General features: G+C 41.6%; 1 protein-coding gene across 1 annotated transcript in view; it reads right to left on the reverse strand.

Annotated features, from left to right (window-relative positions):
* Positions 1 to 26,830, reverse strand: part of LOC117666706 (C-Jun-amino-terminal kinase-interacting protein 3-like) — a 44,216-nt gene that overhangs the window by 3,293 nt on the left and 14,093 nt on the right. Inside the window, exons 7-25 of the mRNA XM_034419513.3 lie at positions 23,464 to 23,548; positions 22,043 to 22,149; positions 21,835 to 21,886; positions 21,503 to 21,655; positions 20,438 to 20,486; positions 20,040 to 20,170; positions 17,909 to 17,962; positions 17,325 to 17,474; positions 16,492 to 16,609; positions 13,977 to 14,060; positions 9,568 to 9,621; positions 8,498 to 8,660; positions 6,025 to 6,175; positions 4,394 to 4,474; positions 4,206 to 4,273; positions 3,577 to 3,725; positions 3,028 to 3,199; positions 1,081 to 1,191; positions 875 to 994 (exon numbers count right to left, since the gene is read on the reverse strand). Coding sequence (XP_034275404.2) covers positions 875 to 994; positions 1,081 to 1,191; positions 3,028 to 3,199; positions 3,577 to 3,725; positions 4,206 to 4,273; positions 4,394 to 4,474; positions 6,025 to 6,175; positions 8,498 to 8,660; positions 9,568 to 9,621; positions 13,977 to 14,060; positions 16,492 to 16,609; positions 17,325 to 17,474; positions 17,909 to 17,962; positions 20,040 to 20,170; positions 20,438 to 20,486; positions 21,503 to 21,655; positions 21,835 to 21,886; positions 22,043 to 22,149; positions 23,464 to 23,548 — 2,052 coding nt within the window. The remainder of the gene's footprint in view (positions 1 to 874; positions 995 to 1,080; positions 1,192 to 3,027; positions 3,200 to 3,576; positions 3,726 to 4,205; positions 4,274 to 4,393; positions 4,475 to 6,024; positions 6,176 to 8,497; positions 8,661 to 9,567; positions 9,622 to 13,976; positions 14,061 to 16,491; positions 16,610 to 17,324; positions 17,475 to 17,908; positions 17,963 to 20,039; positions 20,171 to 20,437; positions 20,487 to 21,502; positions 21,656 to 21,834; positions 21,887 to 22,042; positions 22,150 to 23,463; positions 23,549 to 26,830) is intronic.

Here is a 26,830-nt window from a genome sequence, read left to right on the forward strand (position 1 = left end):
CCTGGAATAAAAGCTAATGAAGGTAGTATATCAAAACTGTTTGGTAAATAAGGCCATTAAACATTGTTAGCCAGAAAAAATACAGTATTAACTTGCACTTTCATAGGGCCACAGGGGAGGATAACCTTCTCTGCAACTAGTGTAGAAATCCACGCTATTCACCATGAGGCAGGTTAGATTTCTTCCAAACAGAAGGCAAAGAAAAGATAATTTGCCTACAAATTAACCAATATGGACTTTCTGGTTGCTTCTGCCAATCTGGCCATGTGTTATATCTGTGGCCACAGATGTGCCCAAAATAAACAAACCAAATATCCAGTCCATAAAAAAAAAAAAGAGCAAATCGTTAGAAGCTACAGTTTAGAATCCTATTTCTTGCTGAATCAGAATTGGAGAAAATCAGGATGCAACTCTTACTCAATGGCAGAATCCACACCCTTTACTAATACCGATTAAACACACAACCCACTGCCCTGCAAAGCAAGACATTATATCAGCCTACCACTGAAGTTTCATTCAGTTCATTTACAACACAGTTACTATTTTAAAGGTTCCGCTCTATTTGGGGGTAAAGGGATATATCTATTTTGTTCATTTAAACTTTAATATACATGAATCCAGTCTCACTGAATTTAGCATTTTCTGCCTATGCTTGGTTTCAACTTCCAAAAATTCCCAGCCAAGATGCTGACATGAATGCCTTGTTTATCACAGCCTCCACTTCCTTCCTCCACCTCTGTTGTTTTTCCCATGCCAGGAAACTCTGTAAACATCTCAGGGAAGAAACTTGTCATATTCTGCCGAACTGTCATGCACATAAGTAGCCCTTCCTGAAAAATCAAGAAATGGGTTTCGGACATTTCTTGCAAACTACCTGAGGCAGAGACAAAGAAACGGACAGCATCGCGGTGCCCATGATAGCTGATCTGGGCTTGTTCCATAGCACACAAAGGGATACCAGCAGAGGGAGAAGTCTTCACGCTTTCAGAAAATTCTGCAGAGAAACAGGAAAAGCCATCTCAGAACTAAACAGCTCAGCTATGAATTTTCCCACAATCAGAAGGAGACATATTTGCTTACCAGAGACAAAAGGCACAGATATAATGGTGCCACCGGATGTGCCAACCCACAGTCGCTTTCCAAAAGCACCAAGAGCTGAGATGTTCAAGGCTAAGCTGACACTGCTGGGCCCTGAGGAGATGAAAAAGAGAAAGCAAGGGTGAGCTTGTATATATTTGACAGACTAGCACCGATGATGTTACCTAGCTTGGGTAATGAAACAACTGCAAGAAAAGAACCAAGTTCAGAGAGCATCAGGGATCCCTCAGAGGTGCTGAGACATAATATCCCATCATGATTGGGAATTCTGGAGGTTGTGTACTCCGACCTGAGCACCAAGCAGGAGAAGGCCATTCAAGCTTTCTTTCTTTCTTTCTTTCTTTCTTTCTTTCTTTCTTTCTTTCTTTCTTTCTTTCTTTCTTTCTTTCTTTTTCTTTCTTTCTTTCTTTCTTTCTTTCTTTCTTTCTTTCTCTCTCTCTCTCTTTCTTTCTCTCTCTCTCTCTCTCTCTCTCTTTCTTTCTTTCTTTCTTTCTTCTTTCTTTCTTTCTTTCTTTCTTTCTTTCCTTCCTTCCTTCCTTCCTTCCTTCCTTCCCTCCCTCCCTCCCTCCCTCCCTCCCTCCCCTCCTCTATCTTCTCCATCATCTACAGTTAAATGCCACCTGATTCCCAATAACTCTGGGCATTCGCAAACCAGAACTCCTGTCTAGATCCACACATGATTTATGACAAGAATGGATATAGGCATTAGGGAACCTGTGCCTCTCGAAGTATTGCAAAATTACAGTTTTCAACAGCCCCAGTCAACAAAGGCCACAGGAAGAGATGCCGGGGACTGTCCTTCTGTGATATTTGAAGGACCTAATCCTGGTTTAGGAGTTCTACCTACAACAGATGATCTGGGAAATGGAGTCTACAATAGCTAAGGAGCTTTCTATAAAAATTTATGATCCTTCAATAACCCTCCAGTTACTCATATTCTTCCAGGAACCAGAGCAGCTTGCAGATCATGTCCTGCCTGGCTTACTCCTCCCCTCCCCTTTGCCAAAGCGTTTCTCAACCAGAATTTAAGAAGTGTGAACTTCAACTCCCAGAATTCCCAGCATGGCTGGCTGGGGAATTTTGGGAGTTGCAGTCCACATGTCTTAAAGTTCTCAAGGTTGAGAAACTGTTCTGCAATATCCAAGATCCTGCCTCCGGGTGCCCTCTGGTTCCTGACCCAGTCAGGCACAAAAGATCAAGTCCACCTGAAGTTCCAATTAAACTGATTTATTGCTAATCATGCCTATGCACAGGAATCTTCTCAACAATTAGCACCTGCTTGGAGTTACAGTAGTAGCCAAAATTGTGGAATGTATTTTTGAGGTTTGATGGCTAATAACACCACTTTTTTTGGAGTTTCAAGATAATCATATTCCACTGCTGGAATGGCCTGAGAATAGCCCAGACCTTAACCCAATTGAAAATCTATGCAGCCGACTAAAGAAACGTGTTAGTCAGAAGCGACCCAGTAATAAAACCCAGTTAATAGAAGCAATCGTTCAATCTTGGTTTCACATTATAGCAGAACTAAAAGACTTGGTTCACTCCATGGGAAGATGTTACCCAACTAAGTATTAACTGACGTGATAATTTTTGTATAACTTGTTTTTTCTATGTGTTTCACTTTTGTTCTTTATACTGTAACTGCTATTCTAATAGCAAATCCTTCATAAAAGTTATTGCATTACATTCTTGATTAAATTATCTTTCCATTGATATATAATTTTATGGTACTACTCATGAAAAAAAAATGGTGTTATTAGCTAGTTTTAGAAAATACACTTTTCCCAAAAGGTTTCCACAATTTTGGCAACTACTGTAGATAAGGGTTAATAGAATTCATGGGGGTAGGACTTAGTTCAGTTGTGGCTACATAGGGATTCTAGGCTGATCGCTCTTTTAACTCCACTTCCAGGAACAGCCACTCACCAAACGTGCGGCTGATGAAGGGCTCCAGTTCCACTTCCTGCAATGGCTGCCCTGTCTCCGCATGGAGAAGACGCAGAGTGGTCTCCAGACGGACTGAAATCCAGATGCCACCACCAGCAGCTGCCATGTGCCGGACATGGCTTTCAGGGTGTGATGTCACTTCAAAGTATCGCTGGAAGGAAGGAAAACAAATTGGTGGCAGGGAGCGAGATACAAATGACAGGCATGCCAATTTTCTCTGGCATGAGTGCAGGAAGTCTATGGCCTGTTGGTTGGGCAAGAACTCTTTTGTATACAGGTAGTCCTCAACTTACAACCAGCCATTGAGTGACCGTTTGAAGTTACAAAGGCACTGAAAAAAGTGACTTATGACTGTTTTTCACATTTATGACCGTTGCAACATCCTCATGGTCACATGATCAAAATTCTACTAAGAATGCAGATGCATTCCAGTGACTTGAATCTGTTCCAGCCCCATCTGAGTTTTCCACTGGACAACTTCTTGACTTCCCAGCTTCCAATAAGGGCCTCATGTCTCAACAGGCTCACCTGAATGCGAGCGGTCCGAGGATCCAGCACGTAGATTCGGTTTCCATAGCCACACCAGAGCCAATTAAATACAGGGATGATGCAACGAATGGAGCGCCGTGGCCGTCCCAATTGAACCAGGCGTGGGGCATGCAGTTCCCAGTTGCGATCTAAGAAAAGACAAGTTATTATATTGTAAGCCGCCCAGAGTCACCTTGAACTGTGAGATGGGCAGCATATCAGTTTAATTAATAAGTAAATAAAATAAGTGTCAATGACCCACATAAGCTGGGCAAAACCAAGGAAGCAACATCTACGCAGACTTCAGTAAGGTATATTTAATGCAAGTCTTTGGGTAATTACAGAATCTTGGAAATGTCAAGAATTTCCAACCCTCATTTACAATGAGTTTGTTAAGATAAAATCTCTTGGAAATGCTTCTTCCCATTTTTCTTGCTAGCTGGGCTTCATTGCTGTTTGTAAGACAGGCTGTCAATGGACTCACATTCTGTCTCTTTATTATTTATGGTTATTTACTCTTCTGTTACTTTCCTAGCCTCTATACATTCTCTCTCTCATCAAGAAATTAAGGAGAAGGTCTCAACCATGGGGGAAATGGAGAGGGAAGGAATCCAAGCAACAGGGCCTACCTGCATTCCGATGGAATATAGCGAGAGATCCATCAGCAAGGGCAGCTACAACGCGGCCTTGGGTATGCCTGGAGCAGATAGGGCAGAATAACACAAAGGCATGTTTTACTAGCACTAGAATGGGAAGACGGGCAGTTTCCACTGAGGATACTCAGCTTTCCGACATTGGGCAAGAGTTGCATACTCACACAATACAATGGACAGCCTCCTTCAAACGTATTTTGCCTTGGCAATGTCGCCAGTCAGTCACAGAGGAATGAATATAGATACTGTAAAACAGAAAGAAATAGCAGAAATAAGAGGCATATCCAACAGAATTATTAGACCCTTCGACACAACTCTGCCACTAGCACAGTACCAGCCCGGACGCCTAGCTTCCCATTCATTAAAGGTAAAGTTTTCCCCTGCCAAGTTGTGTCTGATTCTAGGCGCACGGGTGCACGCAATACTCTTACCTTCCCACCAAAGTGTGTTCTGTCCCCGTCTCACACACGCACACAAACAGATAGCCAGGGGTTAAATAAAACTGGCAGACAACAAATTCTTTCGATAAGAGACTTGGCAGCAACCCAGTAGCTGCTTGCCAGGAACTTTACTCAGAGGGAGGGGGTGTTTGTCCGACAGATAAACCCAAACAAGATACACACAGTTCAAGAATTGTCAAGTCCAGTCCGTATTAAATCCAAGGCAGATAACATTGTTTCAAAGATACAATGTGACTCGCTAGTAGTTTGTTTTGTCCGTCACAGAGTCTGAATGGCCACCTCACCCCCTTTTATCCCCTGTGGGGTGTGGTCCAGTGACTCAGACTAATCTCTGGCACGCCTCCTCTTCTGCTACGCGTGCCTGTCTCTCCGACGCTGGCGTGGATCCAGCCAAGACTTATCTCCGTCACTGTCCGACTGCGAGGAGATACCTGGCTCCTGGCCAATCTCTTCTCCTTCAGGAGTCACCTGAGGCATTGCCAGAGAGGAGGGTCCTGGAGAGGGAGGCCTGGCCAAGTCCTCTCCTTCATGTTCGGAGCCTTCTCCCTCCGATAACACAGGCTCAGGTAACGGAGCTACAAGTGGTACTTATTTATCTACTTGCATTTGCAAGCTTTTGAATTGTTAGGAGGCCAGGAGCCAGGGCTCACCCTGTCTCACGGCGCTGGGATCTTGAACCTGGCCTGTCAGCTTTCCAAATGACCAGCTCAGTATCTTTAACCACTAAGCCATCAAACACATGCCCATTCATTAACTGTTCATATTTGGGAGACAGCATTAAAGTCTCTGCTGTCACCGTATCATTACTGTATTGGGCATATTCATTGTAGAGGTGGTCCTTGACTTATGACCATTCATTTACCGGTCATTCGAAGTTACAACGGCACTGAAAACTTACAACTAGACCTCACACCTATGACTGGTGAGCTTCCTGAAGGGTTTTCAACAAGCAAAGTCAATGAAGGAAGCCAGATTCACATAATAACCACACAATTTATTTAATGACCATGGTGACTTGCTTAATGACTGCAGTAAAAAGGTTGTAATAGTGAGTGTGACTCACTTAATGTAGTGATGGGGGTTCCAGTCCCAATTGTGGTCATAAATCAAGGACCACCTGTAAAAGCAGGTGAGCTTTATCTTCTCCCCAGAATGACAGCTCCCTCCTCAGGCTAACAGGTAGAATTACAGAGTAACAGTAGCAACACGAAGAAAATGGTAGGAGGAGAGGAGGAGGAGAACAGGAAGAGCCAGACACTGCCTGAAGCAACATAGGCAGGAATGGCATATTATATCAGACACGTTCATTTCTTCTCCACTTTGATCTCCATTACCAGCCTTCCTGGGTCCCAATCCAGACAGTTGGTCCTGTACCAACTGCCTCCATTTCCCTTGTTTCTTCATCACTGTCAGATCGGGGTGCCAAAGGGTCTTCAAGGATCTCTGGCTGTACCACTGGCTTTTCATCAACAGGTGCTGTCAGGCCTATAGAAGAAGAGGGAAAGCAACGTTAAGGAAGGGAATGCTTATCTATCAGGAACCCACAACACATTGGGATCTCGCTTTGAAATCTCACAGCCAGTCTGAGGCTCCTTCAAAGCAACTAGACCAGTGTTTCCCAATCTCAGCAACTTTTAAGATGGGCGGACTTCAACTCCTAGGCCAGTGATGGCGAACCTTTTGGACACAGAGTGCCCAAACTGCATGCACATGTATGCTGAAACTAAAAGATGTGTGCGCGTGCGAGCGTGCTCATGCAGGGACATGTGTGAACATGTGCATGTGCAGACATGTGCAAATATGCTCATGCAGGGACATGCGTGATTGTGTGCAGAGACCCAAAGGCCAGCTGGTCAGCGGGAGGCAGGGCATCCCAACATTGGCAGCGCGGCAAGAGGTAAGATCTTTTTCTTTTGTGAGCTTCTCTTTCGTTGTTTGCAGGGAAACAGAAGCTCACAAAAGAAACGCCACTGAGATCTGACCTGGGGCCAGGGCTGGATTTAGATGAAAAGAGGCCCTAGGCTATTCCACTTATGAGGCCCTTTCACCTATAGTGAAAGTGTAATTTTAATTTTGCTAACAATTTGAATGTAGGCTCCTCTTGATCTTGAGGCCCTAGGCTGAAGCCTAGTTAGCCTATAGGAAAATCCGGCCCTGCCTGGGGCAACGGCATGCGTGCCAGCAGAGAGGACTCTGCGTGCCACCTCTGACATGCGTGCCATGGTCTTGGGACATTCTTTTTTTCAGGGACATGTATAGAATAGAATAACACAGTTGGAAGGGACCTTAGAGGTCTTCTGGGCCAACCCCATGCTTAGGCAGGAAACCTTATACAATTTAAGACAAATGGTTGTCCAATCTCTTCTTAAAAACCTCCAGTGATGGAGCATCTACAACTTCTGGAGACAAGCTGTTCCACTGATTAACCTTTCTAACTGTCAGGATATTTCTTCTTAGTTCTAGGTTGTTTCTCTCCTTGATTAGTTTCCATCCATTGCTTCTTGTCCTGCCCTCAGCTGGCTTTGGACAATAGGTTCACTCCCTCTTCTTTGTGGCAAACTCTGAAATATTGGAACTCTGCTATTATGTCACCCCTAGTCCTTCTTTTTAGTAAACTAGACATACCCAATTCTTGCAACTATTCTTTATATGTTTTAGACATGTAGACATATCTAAGTTTGAGAATAAACATCAACAGTCCCCAAAGCACTGAATAATGAAAAAATCAATCTAGAAAAATCTCATTGGAAGAAAGTTTTAGACTTGTTTGATATAGAGCCTGTCTTACATCAACTACATGTGGCTAAGTGGTGTCCATATGAATTAAAAGCAATTCTTTGAGTTTTCAGGCTCCCTGACTGTGGTACAGTTTTCTTCCAAAATAGCTTACATTGAGATTTGAAACTCAAAACTACTTTAAACTCATACCTCTAAGCCAAACAACCAACAGAAATATATCTGTCCAATTATTTGAGCTGCACTGGCGCAGTGGTTAGAGTGCAGTACTGCAGGCTACTTCTGCGGACTGCTAGCTGCCTGCAGTTTGGCAGTTCGAATCTCACCAGGCTCAAGGTTGACTCAGCCTTCCATCCTTCTGAGATGGATAAAATGAGGACTCAAATTGTTGGGGGCAATAAGTGCTATTGCTATTGTGTCAAGTAAAAGAAACTGAAGGTTGCATGTAAATTATGCCCAGTCTTAATTTGGCTGAATTTGCATGACAGCTTCAACCAGATCACCTCAAGTCCAGCTGACTCATTTGTACAATACACAAAGTTTAGTTTAGTTTAACCTTGGTTTGGCCATGGCTTAGCGTGTTTCCAAACCCATCCCCTTTGGTTAGTTTATAATTCAATTAACTGTGACACTCCAGAGAACGAGTTTGCAATTATTTCAAATAATTGTGAAAATGATCCTGGAGAGATCCTTTCTTTGAAGATTGATCAAGATATGCATACAACTCAGATCAAACTGTAGCCCCTAAAAAAAACCCAGTTGGGTAGAATCAAAATCTGAGTTGGAAATGGAAATGGAAAGAAAAAGAATGTTTAAATGGCTGGTACCCATTGTACCCCTTAATTTCCCCACAAACCAGGTCAATTTTTCCACTGCCCTACTCCCCAAACTCTCCATCAAAAATTGGCTGAAAGTTTTGACCCTAGTTAATACCCAAGTTCTCCTGACCTCACAGGATGTGTCTCACTCTGGATATTTGGACCACAGAATCCCGTACTGTTCTCCCTGCTCCTTCTGACAGCTTTTCAAATCCCACCTCCCAATTGTCCACCTGTCCTTTGTCTCACTGACCAGGCACACAAGCCATGGAGAGGACGTGAATTCCAGGCAGCACAAAGTGTTCCAGGAGCTGGTTAGTATTGGGGGCATTGAAGAGGATCACTTCGCTAGCAGAGTGGGTCCCAGCAGCCACCCACAGCTGAGAGCTGCCGGAAGAGCTGCAATGGGGGTTACCCTGAAAGCAAATGAAGAGAAGGGTCAGGAAAAGGCAGGCACTCACAAACCCATCTTCCCATCTTCGATCCACCTGCAGCTCCTAATCTGAAATTTTAGGTAAACTGGTGAGAAATCTTACACAAATGATTTTTTTCTAACTATCCAGCCCTCATCTGAGTCTTCTGTGCTACAACATCTGCTTGCTCGGGTAAACACAATAAATATCACATGAGAATATAACTTTTCAAGGCCTGAATTGTCCAGTAGCAAGGATTTGCAGGTAAGCCTCAATTTACAACTGTCCTTTTAGTGACCATTCAAAGCCACAAAGGCACTGAAAAAAGTGACTTATGACCCTTGCAGCATCCCCAATGGCACATGATCAAAATTCAGATGCTTGGCAATTGACTCATATTTATGACAGTTGTGTCCCAGAGTCATGTGATTGGCTTTTTGCAACCTTCTGACAAGCAAAATTAATGGGAAAGCCAGATTCACATTATAACTGTGTTACTAATTTAACAACTGCAGTGATTCACTTAACAATTGTGGCAAGAAAGGTCGTAAAATGGGGCAAAAAACTCACTTAACAACCATCTTGCTTAGCAAGAAAAATTTTAGGTTCAATTGTGGTTGTAAATTGAGGACTACCTGTGTACCATCTAATAACAGAGTTGTATAAGGGAAGAAAAACCATTCTCCATCTTGGCACCATTCCAGATTATGTTAGAAGAACACCTCATCATTGCCATAATTCTCAGCCACCATATTAGTTAGGGGATTCTAGGCAATTCAGGGAAGGCTGTATTTAAGGTTCAAGTAACTCCCAAACAGAAGGTCAGAATAACAAAATCCCAAGCATGAAAGGAGCTGAGTTGTGTAAATTTGCACGGGAGGAAGTTGTGAGGACAGAAATCAGTGCTTACAATCTGTGATGTTTCTCGAGGCTCTGGCCCAACAGATGCTGCGGCACACCAGAGCTGCAATAAGAGAGAGACAAGCATGATCTTGACATTCATTCATGAACATATATATATATATATATATATACACACACACACTAGCTGATGACCCAGCACTGCCCAGGTATTTTTCCTCCTAATCCCCCTCGCCTCCTGTGCATGTGCGCACGACACCTCCTGGGGCCCATTTTAGGCCTAGTAGGCTTCCCTGCATCCTCCTGTGAGCCAAAACGGGCTGTGGGAGGGCCGCACCACTCCCCTGTGCCCCGTTTTTGACCTAGTACGCCTCCCTGCAGCCAAAACGGGCCGCAGGGGGAGCCTCGCGCCGCACCCCTCTGCACTCCCCTTGCCCCCCACATACGCGGCAGAGACCTGCATATCAGCTGGCCAGTGGGAGGCGCGCGCGCATGTGCGGTGCAAGTGAGCTGGGCTCTGTGTGCCACCTGCATGTCAGGACACACACATACACAAACACCCCGAGGGGTGTTAGGGGTGTCTTACCCCCACAGTATTTTTTTCAAGAGAGTAAGTCATCTGTGTATCAAGTTTGGTTGAAATTGGTCAAAGCGTTCCAGAGTTATGCTGGAACACACACACACACACGCCGAGGGGTGTCTTACCCCCACAGTGTTTGTCTCCAGAGGGTAAGTCATCTGTGTACCAGGTTTGGTTGAAATTGCTCAAGGCGTTCCAGAGTTATGCTAGAACACACACACACACACACACACACACACACACACACACACACACACACACCGAGGGGTGTTAGGGGTATCTTACCCCCACAGTGTTTGTCTCCAGTGGGTAAGTCATCTATGTACCAAGTTTACTTGGAATTGTTCGAGGCGTTCCAAACTTATGCTGGAACATAATACATACATACATACATACATACATACATACATACATACATACATACATGCCATGTTTCCCCGAAAATAAGACCCTGTCTTATATTTTTTTGAACCCTGAAATAAACACTTGGCCTTATTGCCATATGCTCAAAAGCCCAATTGGGTTTATTATCAGGAATCTCTTATTTTCGGGGAAACAAACTTCTAACCTTAACCTGCACATTGTACTTATAAGCTTCAATAACAATCCTTCATGCAGTATGTTTGTTATCCCCTGTTAAATCACTAGTATTTTAATATTTTAGAAATTACTCAATATTCCACCATAAATCCAATATCCCAATTGTTTAAAAACACCAATAAGACCAAGCATTAGCCAAATTTAATCAATCCCGGGATTATATCTCCAATCCCCTAAAATTATAAATTTCAATACATTTGTTAAGCCTGAATTTGATTGGGGTGTGGGATTCTCAATGGTGATGGATGCATTACTTGGAACCTGACAATATTTTTACACATCATTAATAATAATACAGGTTACCATATCATAGACTTCCACCTTCTAACCTTAATTTGCTTTTAATTATAGTAAATTCTATTATCTATCTATATATGTTTTACTGTTTTTCCAATTTGTATTTTCTACTTCTTTTAATTTCTAATACATTCACCATATTGAGAGGTATTTTATCTCTATCCATCATCTCTTACTATTTTTGAGACTTCATCATTTATTGACTTTTTGTACCCTCTTTTATATTTCTCCCTTGGGATCTTATTTCTCATTCTACCATTTTTATACTAACTAAATAATCCCTCATTCATGAACTTTTAATTGACATACACTCAGAAATGTTTGCTGTGACTGCAATGAGGGTGTTAGGAAGGGGGAGGTAGAGATAGTGGGGGTTGTAACCAAAACAAAATTCTTTCCTCTGAGAACCAAGGAGGTTCCCACCAGGTGTGAAGAGGCGGGATGCAAGTCCAGATAAACTTTGGACTGTAACCTGATTGGGTCATGTGATGGTCTGATGGGGCAAGAGCAGTGGTGGGTTGCCAATATTCTTACCGCTGGTTCACCCTGCGCACGCATGCTCACTTTGCGCATGTGCGCCTTCCACACATGAACTCGGATTTCTGCGCATTCGCCCAGCTTTCCGCACACGCACTTTGTTCGCTCGTGCACCTCCCGCGAATGCGCCCAACCTTGAAAACATGCCTAAATAGGATGTCATAGAGCTGGGGCCGGTGGGCGGGCCGGTACAAACTGGTGCGAATCGGCTGAATAACACCTCTGGGCAGCAGGAGGTAAAACTGTGGTTTTTACTAGGGGAAACCATGGGGGATTTTAGATTCGGGTTTCCCCAGATGTGCCAATATGACATGCCTAATAAATCTGTACTTTGAGGAATATGCCTGCCTTGGAGTTTTGATTCTATTGGGGGTGTTACTTGGAACCCTGACAGAGGGTACTATCGTGTTTCTCAGAAAATAAGACCATGTCTTATTTTCTTTTAGACTTGAAAATAAGCACTTGGGCTTATTTTCAAGGCGATCTTACCTTTTTTGAGGTGCAGCAGGCCAGACTCTTTGAGCTGGACATGCCATGGACGTACCGGCGCCTCCATTCCGAACTTTCAGCATTAGGAATGGAGGCATTTTGGTGAACGGGAAGAAAATGGGGAGGAGGATTTTCCTGCCTGCCATCCTTCCCTCAGTCTGTGCTGAGCTTGAGGAATGGATGACAGGCAGGAAAATTTCCCTCCCCATTTCCCTTCCGTTTGCCAAAAACCCTCCCGCGAGCTTCCCAAAAAGAGGAAAAAAGCAAAGCAGCTAGCTGTGACTTCGGGGAAACGGCCCAACAAGCAGAAGCGCTGCGCCCAGAAAGAGAAGGGCACAAGCGGTATTTGCACTGCCCCAAGGGGCCAGCGGGCTACAACTTGAGCTGGACAGTTGCCCCTCACCTGTGCCGCCACTCGTGCTGGCCACGCCTATCCCCCCAGACTTATTTTCGGGGTAGGGGTAATATTAAGCCCACAGCCCAAAAATTAGGGTTGGGCTTATTATTGGGGTGGGTCGTGTTTTTAGAGAAACACAGTATATGGACAAAGATGGAAAGATCTGACTTCACCTACAATGGATGAATGGATAGTGAAGAGCTTGGAATTTGCTGAGGCGGCCAAACTGACCGCTTTACAATCGCCCAAAGTGACTTAAAAACCGGGTCTTGCGTTTATGACCATTAAAACATCCCAACGGACACATCATCAAAATTTGGGTGCTTAGAAACTGGCGTGTGTTTATGATGGTTTCATAACAGATTATGTGATCACCATTTGTAATCTTCCCAGCTGGCTTCTGACAAACAAACTCAATAGGGGATGCAGGATACGCTTAAGAACCACACAATTCGCTTAACAACCATGGCAAAATGATTGTAAAATCGGACTATTTTAACAACTTCCTTGCTTAGCAACAAAAATTCTGGTCTCAACTATGCTCGTAAGACAATTACTCAGTGGTGAAATGTAAAATTTGTTACTACCGGTTCTGTGGGCGTGGCTTGGTGGGGTGTGGGGGTAATATAACTGAGTGGGCGTGGCCAACTTTTTTTTTTTACTTTTAAAGCCATTTTTTCTACAACCTCTTCAGCTGACGATCTGAAGCCTCCGACAATCCCAGCTGATTTGCCTGATCGGCAGAGGCTTTCTTTTTTTTTTTTTAAGCCTCTGATGATCCCAGCTGAGCCGCACGATCATGAGATCTTCTTTTTTTTTTTACTTTTAAAAGCATTTTTGTGGCCAAAGTGGTTGTAGAAAAAATGCTTTTAAAAGTAAAAAAAAAAAAAGCCTCTGATGATTGTGTGGCTCAGCTGGGCAATGGGGTGGGGTGGGGGCAGGGATTTTTGCTATCGGTTCTCCGAACCACCCGCCTCCATCGCTACCAGATCGGGCAATCCGGTCCGAACCGGGAGCATTTCACCCCTGCAATTACTGTGTTAATTCTTGCCATAACTAAATCAACCAGTAAAAACTTAGTTTTTTTTCTACACTTAAAAAATTAATAAAAGACATGCTTTAAAAAAGATGCTTGGATCAGGAATTCCCAAAGCAGATCATCCAAGAGAGGCACCAGTGAAATTAAGTGTTTCCTCTGAGCATAAGGGGAGTGTTTGGGATCCCTGGTCCACTTTGCTTCTTTCTCTACTCCACCTTGATTGGGGTTGCAATCTTCCAGAATCAGATGTGACTGTCTCATCCAAACAAATTGCAGCACAGACACATCACAGATTGACCTGCCCCCAATTTCTCTTCAATCGTCTCTGGTCTGGCTTCTCTATTTCACTCCTACAGTCTTTACCACAAAGCTCTTTTGTTTGCAGGCTACCACAATGACTCACACTGGTTCTATTAAGATTTACTCGAGTTTCCATTTCTTTTTAATTTGGGAAAAAAGAAAGAACAAAAAAAAGCAGCCCTCAACTGTTCAGGAGTTGGGGGCAGCTTTCTTCATCACCTTGGTACTGGGGTCCTTCTGTTCCAGCATTCTCAGCTGCACAAGTACAGGTACATCAGTAGTTCCTGCAGGTGAGTCAGGGTCCTGCAGCAAAATATTAACCCCATTTTAACAGGCAAAAACTCAAAGCCTGAAACGGGAATAGGTCCAACCTGGGGATAGAACTCTTTTTACTGGATAAGAAAAAGTTAAAAAGTTAAGACACCATTGCACTTCCCAAGTCCCTCAATTACAGATAGTCTTCAATTTATGACTGGTTGCTTAGTGATGACTCATAAGTTATGACTGACCCGAAAAAGGGGACTTGGATTTGAAGTTCCAACAGTTGCCCCGCCCCATGGTCATGTGACCGCACTTTGGGCACTAAGCAACATGGCCACATCTATGGCTGTTTGCAGGGTCCAATGGTCATATGATTGTTTTATGATGTTACTGACAAAAACTGGTACTTATTTGGTTTTTGGCAAAACCACACCATAGTGAACAATGGTTTTATTTTTTATTTTATTTTATTTCCAATTTATATACCGCCCTTCTCCCTGAGGACTCAGGGCGGTGTACAGCCAGAATTAAGAACATGAAATACAAATATTAAAAAACAATTAAAATATATATAAATATGGCCCCAAAATTAAAAATCACAAACCAATTAAAACATTTAAAAATTTCTTCTTAAGCCAGCCTGGCTTGCTGGAAAAAATGGGTTTTAAGGGCATGACGGAAGGCACTGAGGTCTTGGATTCTCCTTATCTCTGGGGGCAACTGATTCCAGAGGGTAGGTGCCCCCACAGAGAAGGCCCTCCCCCTGGGGGTCACCAGCCTACATTGTTTGGCTGATGGCACCCCGAGGAGGCCCTCTCTGTGGGAGTGCACGGGTCGGTGGGAGGTCGTCGGTAGCAGCAGGCGGTCTCGAAGATAGCTAGGCCCACTGCAGTTAACAACTGCAGTGCTCTCTCTTAACAACTGCAAATTTGCTTAATAACCAGGGTGATTTGCTTAACAACCATTGCAAAAAAGATTATAAAATTGTTACAACTCCACTATAGTCGTAACTCAAGGACTACCTATAACTTAGAGGACCAAATGCCACGGTTTTATTTTCCACACGGATATCCCTCCATTGCCCATGTCAGGAGTGATAAAACACGTAGAGGCAGTCCTCAATGCACAACCATTCAGTTAGTGACTGTTTGAAGTTACGATGGCACTGAAAAAAGTGACTTAGGACCATTTTCCACATTTATGACCATTGAAGTATCCCCATGGTCAAAGTTCAAATGCTTGGCAACTGGCATGTATTTATGATGGTTGTACCTTTTGTGACCTTCTGACACGCAAAGTCAATGGGGAAGACAGATTCACTTAACAATTGTGTTACTAACTTAACAACTACAATTGTGATTCACTTAATGTGGCAAGAAAGATCTTAAAATGGGACAAAATTCACTTAACAACTGTCTTGCTTAACAATGGGACATTTTGGGTTCAGTTGTGGTCGTAAATTGAGGACTATCTGTATGTACTCTCCTTTCAAGCCTTTGGTAAGGGTGACTCAGTGGTGGAATTCAAATTTTTTTTACTACCAGTTCTGTGGGCGTGGTTTGGTGGGCGTGGCAGGGGAAGGATACTGCAAAATCTCCATTCCCTCCCCATTCCCTCCCAAAGGGATACTGCAAAATCTCCATTCCCACCCTACTCTGGGGCTACCAGAGGTGGTATTTGCCGGTTCTCTGAACTACTCAAAATTTGAGGTTCTCCAGAACCTTTCAGAACCTGCTGAATAGCACCCCTGGGGTGACTGAACCTCTCTTTCATTTGGGTAGTTTGGGTTTTTTTGTTCCCATTTATGCTGTCATTTTCACTATTTTTAATTCTTCACTTTTATCATTTGTTGTTTTCTTTTTTTAAAAAACAATGTGAAAACTATAACCCCTCAGAGTTGCTGAGTGGTGGGCCGTGTATACATTTAAATGATAAACAGACAACCCGTGATCTGTTGGGTCATCCTTTCAGAGATATTTCCTTAACCAGGTTCCTGAATATCTTTAACAGTGACAGAACTTCTAATGTGCTGCTTACATTCAGAGATGTATGTGTCTTAAAAATAGCCCATGTTAAATAATATAACACAGTCAAACATCAGCATAAGAAATGTTTTATGATATTTTGTATTATGTCATAAAGAGTTTTATGACAATGTTATTTGCCATATTTCATTCCACAGGAGTCATGGGTCGCAAATTTTGGACACATTCTGTAAGTTATCCCATACAAGTTACCTTTGTTCAAAAATTGCTTCCTTATGATGGATCATTTAGCCCAGTTAAAGGTTATGAGAACAAGAAATTTAGTACAGTATTATATAGGAAGATAATAACAATAATAACTTGTGTTTTATTAGATAAGATTACATTAAAAGCATTAATTCAAGAGAACTGGTGTCTCAACATGGGACTTATGTAGGTAGGGTCACCTCAAAGTATGTGATTCTGGTATACATGCCCAAAATCCTCACCTGAAATGAAGGTGGCTGGCTCCACCCATGGATCTGTGCCCGTCCATGTTCCTGCCAGATGTGTGAGCGGATCTCACCATACAGCTCTCGCCGCTTCTGCTGTGGGGAGCCATCAGCCCTGTGTTAAATGGATGAACAATCCAATCCATTACAAAGCAGATAAGCTTGTAGTATTCTGGGAGAAGGTCCGGCCTGCATAAAGACTCACAGTGTCACTCCCAGTTAAGAATGAAAAAAAAAAAGGGTTTTGGATTAAAGGAGAGAGGGAAAAATACAGGCAGTCCTTGACTTATGATCAAAATTGAGCCCAAATTTTTTGTTGCTAAGTGAAACATTCATTAAGTGAATTTTGCCCCATTTTACAATATTTTGTGCCACAGTTGTTAAGTGAATCACTGTAGTTGTTAAGTTAGTAACATGGTTGTTAAGTGAATCTGGCTTCCCCATTGATTTTGTTTGTCAGGAGATCACAAAAAGTGATCACTAGATCCCAGAACACTGCAACCATCAAAAAAATATGTCAGTTGACAAGCATCTGAATTTTGATCACATGACTATGGGATCGTAAATGTGAAAAAATGAAGATAAGACAGTGTTGTTGCTGCTTTGAACAGTCACTAAATTAACTATTATAAGTCGAGGACTACCTATACCCCAAAGGAAAAATACCCAACCTGCTGGGACGCTGGAAAAGCTGTGAGCAAACAAGGGCAGGCAAAATTGAGCAGAGCAAATTAGTGGTAAAAACACATCCAAACGCACTTGCATTGTATTTCCTAAGAATTCCTGGTAGGAAAAATTAAGAATCTGGTTTTCCAATCTTGTAAACTTACTCAGAGGGTGAGATTGCTCGTGGCATGAATCTCAGGGTCTTCCGTCCTGGATCTCTCTGGTTGTTACGGCTAGGCCGGGACCTCCCTGCTGGTAGAGGAGAGGCCATAGCGCTCTCAGGAGCATCTGATGGGTTGAACAGGCGATCAAAACTGCCGGGATGGAGGAAAACCAATATGATTAGAGGAAAGAGAAGGGCAAGGGTTCCATCCTAAAAAAAGAAGCAAAAAATCTGAAAGCAGGTCACAATAGTTTCCTGCACCAAGGGCAGGAGACCTTGGCGACCTGAATGAACAAACAGAAGCACAAAAACCATTTCCCTGCAAAGTTTAGTTCCCCTTTCTATTCCTAGCAATAATAGCAGCTGGGGCTGCCCCGCTAGAAATCTTTAGCTGCAGCTTCTGAAATATTACTTGTTCTCCCACGTAATTTGAGTCAATGCTTGCACCCAGGAGACCGAGAAATGGTCTTTGTTTTAAAACAAAAAGAAAAGATGAAGCTCAAGCTGCTAAGCCGTGTACCCAGTGCTGGACACTCCACAGCAGAATCTCGAAACAGCTAGATTTCATTATTGCAGTAGACCTACATTTTCCAAAATGATGATTTCTTCATTTGAATTGCTTGTTCGTCCCGGGAAGCCCTAAGAAGAAACAAACAATTATTGAGGGGTGCCTGTCTCTGTGTATTGACGGTATTCATTCTGTCACTCTGAAGAACCACTAGAAAAAGGAAGAAAGTAACCATTTCGTGCTCAGCCCTAATTATATTCTAATTGCTGCTTAAAACATAGAATGACAGTTGGGAGCGATAACAATTGCAGACTAGAGATATGACGATTCAGAAAAGCGCCTGGGAAAAACTGGTAAAAGCAGTCTCCCTCCTTCCTCTCGTGCCTTATTTGGTGACTTAAAAAATACATCTGAAAAATCTCTTCTGTTAGAATAACTTTGTCATTTATTTTTATTTATTTATTTATTTAAATCACAGCTGTCCATCTTTTGACCAATTCTGTGCAATGGAAGACCATTTTCTATTTCAGTTTGCAATACAGGTGATCTTATGACCGGTTGCTTAATAACCGTTTGAAGTTATGTCAGATCCCCCCAAAAGATTATTATGACCCAATTCTGAAGTTCCAACGCCCTCCATCTCTTAACGACCACTGCAAAAAAGATTAAAATCCAGTCACATGCCAATCCATTTTATGACTGTCCTGACATATGACCGTAATGGGCAAATTCCATTACTATTGTAAATCAAGGAGTACCTGTATATAGAAATTGCAGCGCTCAAACATGCAAAAGAATAGAGAAGCTTGTATGAATCTGAACAAATTTTACTTGCCAAAATCAGAAATCTATTAGAAGGATAAAAATGAAATTTCAGGCTCAGCAAAAACAGAAATTGCTGATAGTAGTATTAGTTCAAAAAAGGAAGCTGAAGATTCAATGTCTACAGGCAAAAGTTCTGTGCAATGATTGCTACTGTTTCCCCCCCCCCCCCCCGTTTTCCTCAGCTCTTTTAGTGAAACTGTGAACAAACTGAAGTGTCTAAGGCCAAATATATAATTTTGTCATCTGTCTTTAGCTTTATTTTTAGCCAACTTGTCAAACTGACAAAAATAATTAATTAATTGGCTGCAGATGTAATATATAGTGTAAAATAAAGCTTTTTAAGTAAATTGGGTTAACGGGTGTAATGACTACCTACATTACACTTTTGCGTTTCATAAATGTCCTGCAAATTTTACAACTAAAGTGTACTCCTAAAACAAACCTTAACACAACTTCTGTCCTTTAGGCAGCAAAGTGAACTCAGATTGGTAAAGTGGGCTATAAAAATAAAATTGAAGCATATTTCAATTTTAAAGAAAGAAAAACATAGAAGGAAAAAGTCCAGGTACTGTTGCATTAGTTAGTAACAGGACTTGGAGAAAGAACACTCAATGTGACCAGGAAGTTGCTAAGACTGGAATATAAGCATCACCAATTTGTAATTCCCAAAGTAACTCATTTCCTTAGCTGTAGCTGCTTAATCAGCCATGGAAAAAAGACTTCCTCTCTTCTTCTTCTCCCATCTTGGTCCCTGGGATGCTGTTATAACAAGCAAGAATAAAATCTTTGGACCAGAAGCAATGGATGAAAAATTCCCCAGTCACCTCTGAATCATACCAAAGAGTAACCCAAGTGTTTTAGAAAGCCATGACTAGCTTAAGACAAGTTTTAAATCAATGGCGGATTACTTCCTGAGTTCATCTGGAAGGGTTGGCAAAGACCATGACAGCAGGATACAGATAGTCCTCAACTTTCAATCATTCATTTAGTGACCGTTTGAAATTACCACAGCACTGAAAAAAATGACGCATGACCATTTGTCACACTCACGACTGTTGTAGCATCTCCATGGTCATGTAATCAAAATTTGGACACTTGACAATTGGAATGTATTTATGATGGTTGCAATGTCCCGGGGTCACCTTTTGTGACCTTCTGACTAGCAAAGTCAATGAAAAATCCAGATTCTCTTAACAACTGTGTTACTAACTTAACAATTGCAGCGATTCACTTAACTGAGGCAAGAGAAGTCATAAAATGGGGCAAAACTCAACAACTATCTTGGTTAGCAACAGAAATTTGGGGTTCAATTGTGGTTATAAGTCGAGGACTACGTGTAGTCACAGATTCTTCTCTCTCTCTGCAATTTTGAATATGGCTCACCTCAGAAGCTCAGTCCGTCGAACTGCTTCCTGTAGTTCCATCAGTCTCTCTTTATACAAATTACGCTCCATCACGACGCGTGCCATCTCCGCGCGGGTGAACCTCTGAGTTCGGGGCAGCCCCCCTTCACCCTGTGGAGGAAATGACAAGCCTTGACTCAGTAGCTCAGGTATTCATCGCCATACAAAGTTCTGAATCCTCTTTTACCAGAAGCCCAGTCTTCCCAGCTTAGTATCCTCCAGATGTAGAGGTGGTGGTTCCCAGACTTTACCAGCCAGATGCATTTGGATGGAAACACACAACACAGCTGGAGGGCACTGGGTTGGTATACACTCTTGCCTTTGTATCCCAGAGACTTCAACACCCGCCAGGTAAGAATGGGGATCCTGGGTGGTTACCTCTCCTTCCTCACTGGAGCGCCTTGATTCCTTAAGTTCCTGCCGGATCCTGAAATTCAAAGTTTGAAAGAGAAATATGAACACATGTTTTGTTTTGTTTTTTAAATTCATAGATGTTTAATATCCTAAAACTGGATCTGAAATCACATAACCAATTCAGTGCCCTCATACGCATACATTAATTTTTAATGAAGACATTCTCCAGGGTTAAAAAAAAAATTAAAGACAGCCAACATAAAATTTGAAAGGCCCACAATAGTCTATTCAAGTGTTTTCCAAACTTGACAACTCTAAGATATGTGGACTTTCCCAGAATTTTCAGAGTTAAAGTCCACACATCTTAAAAGTACCAAGTATGAAAAGTTTGACAAAACACTGGTCTATATTTATTTTTACCACAGAAATCTCTCCAGCAATGACAATTGTACTTTCTTCCATCATAACATATTTTAATTCCATATCTTAACATAATTATTTTGAAATAACATACAATACCCAGATATTTTACTTTCTTCTCAATCTTTAAACCTGTTTTAGTCATCAGTTCTAAAATAAAAAGGAATGTCCTTCCTAGAATGATGTTCTAGACAATATCTATTTCGACAACCAATGCACCATTTAAACAGTAGTAAAAAAATATGGTAGCCCTAGTGTGCATGTAGCTCTAAGCCCCAAGTGCATCAGGCATACAAATGGTTCTAGTGTATTCCTCTGATGTGTATTCATCCTTGTGTGCCTGCTTACTCTCCTATAATCCCTTCCTCTCCAATCCCTCTGGTCTGCAATTGGGGATGGGGGAAGAACAAAATTGATCAGACACATAATAACAAGTAATGATTGTAGGGGTAATCAAATAACTGAGCAATGCTGTGAAGGTCATAAATGTGTGCCTTGGTTGTAAAATTATTTTTTCAGCACCATCGTAATTTTGAATAGCTGCATGAGGAAGTCAGTAAGCGAGGTCTAGCTATACTTTGTTTTATCAAATCCAGTGTTCCTTTGTAGACAAAGAGGTGGAATAAATATGGGGAGGTGGAATAAATATGGAGAGTGGCCAAACTTTACCGAAGAATTTCCAACTCAGCTTCTTTCAGCTGCATTTGGCAGCTACGCAGGTCAATCAATGATCTCTCATTCTCCATCCGTAAGGATTCACGCTCTTCGCTGAGCTCCTCCACGCGGTTAATAAGATGGCGGCGGGCTGTATCCAAAGCGATTCTGGAGATGGGATGGCCAAGGACATAAAGATTTTAAAGCCAGCTTCAAAATTCAGAAGGACATGCCTCTAAAGCCAACTAAAACATGAACAGTTTTACAGACAGCGGGTCTGAATCTATGTTTAACAAGGTTTCTGGCTTTCATTAATTTGAGATGGCAAGCTAGGTAGTTGGTCTTACCGTGCTTCTTGAAGCTGAGTGTTTTCTGCTAACAAGGTTTCTAAGGCATCCCCTACAAAAACAGTACACATGGACATCAGTTGACATCTGCTCTTTATGCATCCAAATCAGAATGCCCCATTAAAAGAAAGCTACAGGGGTTTTGGGGAATGACAATTCCTGAATTCTAAATCCCAGCGGGGGGAAATGCAGAAAGAAACATATTTACCCTGCAAATCAGCACCATCATCCATATCAGTGAGGAGGTCTGGGCTGAGGCCTGAAACTTCAGCGAAAAGGGAGACCGTGTTGCGCTCGAGGGTGGTATTCAAGGGGCTGAGAGACAGACAGACAAACAAATAGACAAGAGTCCCCACCCACCTCCATCCTGCCAATAAGACACAGCCATGTGCAACACTACACTAAACAGAAATCAGTGAAGGGGCAAGGGATGATGTCTGTGTTGAGGGAAGGTCCCTGGAGAAGAACTTGGATTCAGTTGCCATCAGTTTGTCACCTCTCTGTCTATCCCATGCATGAGGTAGAAGGGATAACCTTGAGGAACAGAAGGAAGAGCCACAATCAAGACAAAGGTCAGATAAAAAGGAATCTAGAACCAAAACTCACTAACCTGAGATAGCATCTCAGACAAGACCCTCCTCAGTTCTCACAAAAATAAAAAGAGGCAATAGGAAAAAGCACATTGAGACTTGCAAGGATGTTATCAGTCGTCCAAAGATGATCAAATTTGGAAACCAAAGATGCTAATACTACTTTTATGAGCCTTGGTGGCGCAGCAGACTAAAGCACTGTTAAGTAACACCAGCTGCCTGCAATTACTGCAAGTTCAAATCTCACCAGGCTCAAGGTTGACTCAGCCTTCCATCCTTTCGAGGTAGGTAAAATGAGGACCTGGTATGTGGGGGCAATAAACTGACTTTGTATAAAAAAGAACACCGTGGGGGGGGAGGGGCAAAGCCCTACTAAGCAGGTATATACAAAAGGATGAAGGCTATTGCTTAACACATTGTAAGCCGCCCTGAGTCTCCGGAGAAGGGCGGCATATAAATCAAACCAATAAATAAATAAATAAATTTTAATATAAGGTTACAGTAACAGAGCCCTGCAAGTCTCAATGACCCCTCCCCACCTTATCTTCATGAGAATTAGGGAGGGTCATGTCTGAGACACTTTCTTTAATTATATTTCTGTCCCAGACTCAGATTTCTTTTATCTGGACATCATTTAGCCCTTCCTCCTGCTCCTCAAGGTTGTACCTTTCTTCCATTACATCCAAGACTGCAATGGTTCCAAAACAGCAGCTGCAGAAGACATGTGTGAAAGGAGAAAAGCTACCTGTCTGGCCATCAAACTCAAACTCAATGGTACATGATCCTCCAAAACAGAAATTGGGATACCTAGAAGAGCTAACAGCCATCAAACGATAGCACCAGAAGGGTGAAGAGATTGGAAAGGGAAGATAATTGAGGATGAGATTAAGATCATGCTGAGATAAAGATGGCAGAAAAGAAAGACCTAGGTGTGTTTTTATTCCCCTGGAGAAGTATCCCTAGTAGGTGTATATTAATTATAGTGGTCCAACCTGTGCTTTCTGCTTAGAAGTATAATTAATGAATACATTTCCCTTACCTGTTTTGCATTTGGGGGTCAGATTTGAGTTCTGGAGTAGAGCTTAAAAGTTCGTCCAAATCAAAGCCAGATTGACTAGGAGAAGCTGACGAGAAAAGAAAGGGAAAATCACAAAAATGTTATTATTCTTATTGATTATTATTATCCCTCTCTCCCAGATTTTTAGGACAGAGTCCAAACCTTGGCAACTTTAAGATATGTGGACTTTGGACTTCCGGTGGCACCGCAGGCGCTGGCAGATGTTCCTTTCGGATCGTCAGCCCCGCGATCTCGTAAAACCGCCAAGACAGCGCAAATCAGCTGTCTAGCGGTTTGGAAACCTTCCCCTCAGGAGAAGAGGGGAAGGCGAGCAGCCAGACGAAGGTAGAGTTCCCCAAAAGCCCTAGGAATAATTCTTGGGCTTGAAGGGTGAGAGCTCCCTGGTAGCCCGACAGAGCTCCGGATCCGGGACTTTTCTGCTTTAAGTAGAACAAGATGCCGCAACCACCCCTGCAATCAACATTCAGCTTCAAATTAATCCCAAAGCAGGCAGAACAAAAACAGGAGTCCTAGTAACTGCAAGTACTGAACTTTAACTCTGTATCCATATTTCTTCCTTCTAAGATCATCTTAAAAAAGGAAAGGAAAAATGGTGTCTGAACTGTAACAGGGCATGGAAAAGTGAAAGTTATAGTGAAAGTGATTGTTAACATTGTTAGCGCTTTTAAGGTGTTCAAGGTTATTGGACTCTATATTAAAGAAAGAAAGATTTAAAGTGGAAAGATTACAGTATGGACTTAAATAAATTACAATATTTACAAAAGATTTAAAAATAATTGGACTTATTGATTTGGTTGCTGCAAGAAGTATAAATTGAAAGTTAAAAATGGCTTCTAAGCAAAAACAACCCGGCTCTTTTAAAAGTGCTGGAGGATCACCAGCACACCCATCAAAACTACAATCTTTGTCTACTTCAAATCCACAAATATTGACTTTGGAAGTTTTACAAGAGTCTTTACAGGAGGCTTTTAAGCAGCAAACCTCTGTTTTAGAAGGATAAATTAAGTGAGTGTCTGATGAGATGGCTAAAATTAAGGAGGTTATCCAAACTCGGAATAAGGAAATAAGAGAAGATATGAAATGCCAGACTCTGAAATGTAATGGCATTTCAGGGTCTGGCAAAATACATTGAATTGTTGGATGAAAGGGTAAAAGAAATTAATCAGTCTAATGTGAATTTGGAAAATAAAATGGATGAAGTTCAGATCAAGATGGATAGGGTAGAAGATGAAGTGGTGATGTTACAATATACAGCGATGGAGTTTGCCCTGAGAGTAAGAGGTTTGAGAGAGCACAATCGAGAGAATTTGAGAGAGATCTTTGCAGAGGCCTTTGCAAAGATAACTGGAGAGCAACAAGCAGATCTTTCATTGGAAATTGACAAAATATATCGCGTTAATTCCTGGTTTGCCGGACAGAAACAATTGCCAAGAGATATTGTGATTTATTTTACAACGAGGAGGATCCGAAATGAAATTTTACAAGCCTTCTATAAAAATAAATTCCAACTGGCAGGACAAGAGGTTTTAGTATTGAAAGAAATCCTTCCAAAAATGTTGAGGAGCAGAAAAGAGTTTGCTTTTTTGGTGGATGAACTTAGAAACCGACAGATCCAGTTTAGATGGGATGTTCCAGCTGGACTAGTAGTGAATTACTTGGGAGAAAGGCATCATCTTAACACAATTTGGAAGGCAAAAGATTTTTATACTAATGTTTTAAAGGCTGGATGCCCATCATCTCTGGAAATGAGGAGAAGAAAAGAAGAGCTGGCAATACAGGGACAGAAGGAAGGTAAACAGCCACAAGCTGAAGGAGAGACTTCGCTTATTGAAGAAGATTTATTGCAATTTTTTGGTACTGTTCAACCTTTGGAATTAGCAGAAAAAAGAGAAGAACCAAAAGATCAAAGACAGACCCGAGCTGCAGCCAAACGAAGAGAACAAGACTTAAAGATACAGCAAACCCAAATGAAAGTTCAAGAAACTACAAAAACAGAAGCAGTCGGAGGAGCAAGGCCAAAGAGAAAGGTGCAGGAGGATTTCCAGCTAGCGCTCCAGAAGCTTCAAGGTACCAAGAATGGCAATTAAATTTTTGACCTGGAATGTTAATGGCTTAAATTCACCGCAAAAGAGGAAGAAAATATTTCACTATTTGAAACAGTTTAAAAATGATGTAATTTGTCTACAAGAAACACATATTAGAGTGACAGATCAAAAATATTTGATAAATTCAAGATTGGGAACACATTTTGCTGCATCTGCTCCAGAGAAGAAAAACGGTATAGTTATATACCTAAAGACAGATTTAACAGCCAAACTAATTGAGGCAGATGTTCAAGGAAGATACATCGCAATTGAATTTTTAATAGAAGGGAAGAAAACACTCTTAATTGGAGTATAGGCTCCCAACCAACAGCAAGAAAAATTTTATAAGCTTTTGCACACCAAAATAATATAATGGGATTACAAATCGTGTATATTAATGGGTGTTTGGAATGGAGTATTAGATACTCAAAAGGACAAAAAAGGATTATTTCAAAACACCCAAAATTGTGCTAGATTGCCTAAATCTTTTTTTGATATGATGGATGATATGGAGCTGAGAGATATCTGGCAAGAACGAAATGTTGAAGAAAAGGACTTTACTTTTTTTTCTGATAGACACCAGTCTTTTTCCAGGATTGATTTTATACTAATCACTAATGATTTTTTTTCTAAGTTGAATAAGACGAAGATATGTTTTCAAGAACTTTAACTGATCATAGCCCGGTGTGGATGGAATTTGAGCAAGAAAAGGGAGCTAGAAGGTCTTGGAGGATAAATGAAAATTTGTTTAGATATGAGGAAAATGTGAAAGAATGTAAAAAACAAATGAAAGAATTTTTTGTTATGAATATGCACAAGGGTACACCTATGGAGATGGTCTGGGATGCAAGTAAAGCATATATGAGAGGAATTTTAATACATTTGAATAATAAATATAGACGTAGACAAGAAAAGAAATGGAGGGATTTAGAAGAGGAAATAAAAAAGAAAGAGCAGGCACTTATATTGAGTCCAACAGATAAGAAAATAAAGGAAACAATAAATTTGTTGCGAGGGCAGTTTAATATGCTGATGGCAGACCAAGTGGCAACTAATTTACAATATGCTAAACATAATACTTTTTGTAATGCGAATAAACCAGGTAGATGGTTAGCTTATTTGTTAAGGAAAAAACAAAAGCTACGTACTATAGAAAAAATAGAATACAAAGGTAAAGGGGTATATCAACAAAATATGATTAAAAAAGCTTTTTTAGAATTTTATACAAAGTTATATGCTAGTGA

The sequence above is a fragment of the Pantherophis guttatus genome, chromosome 4 (genome assembly GCF_059756535.1).
Source record: "Pantherophis guttatus breed Tessera chromosome 4, ASM5975653v1, whole genome shotgun sequence".
Lineage (NCBI taxonomy): Eukaryota > Metazoa > Chordata > Lepidosauria > Squamata > Colubridae > Pantherophis > Pantherophis guttatus.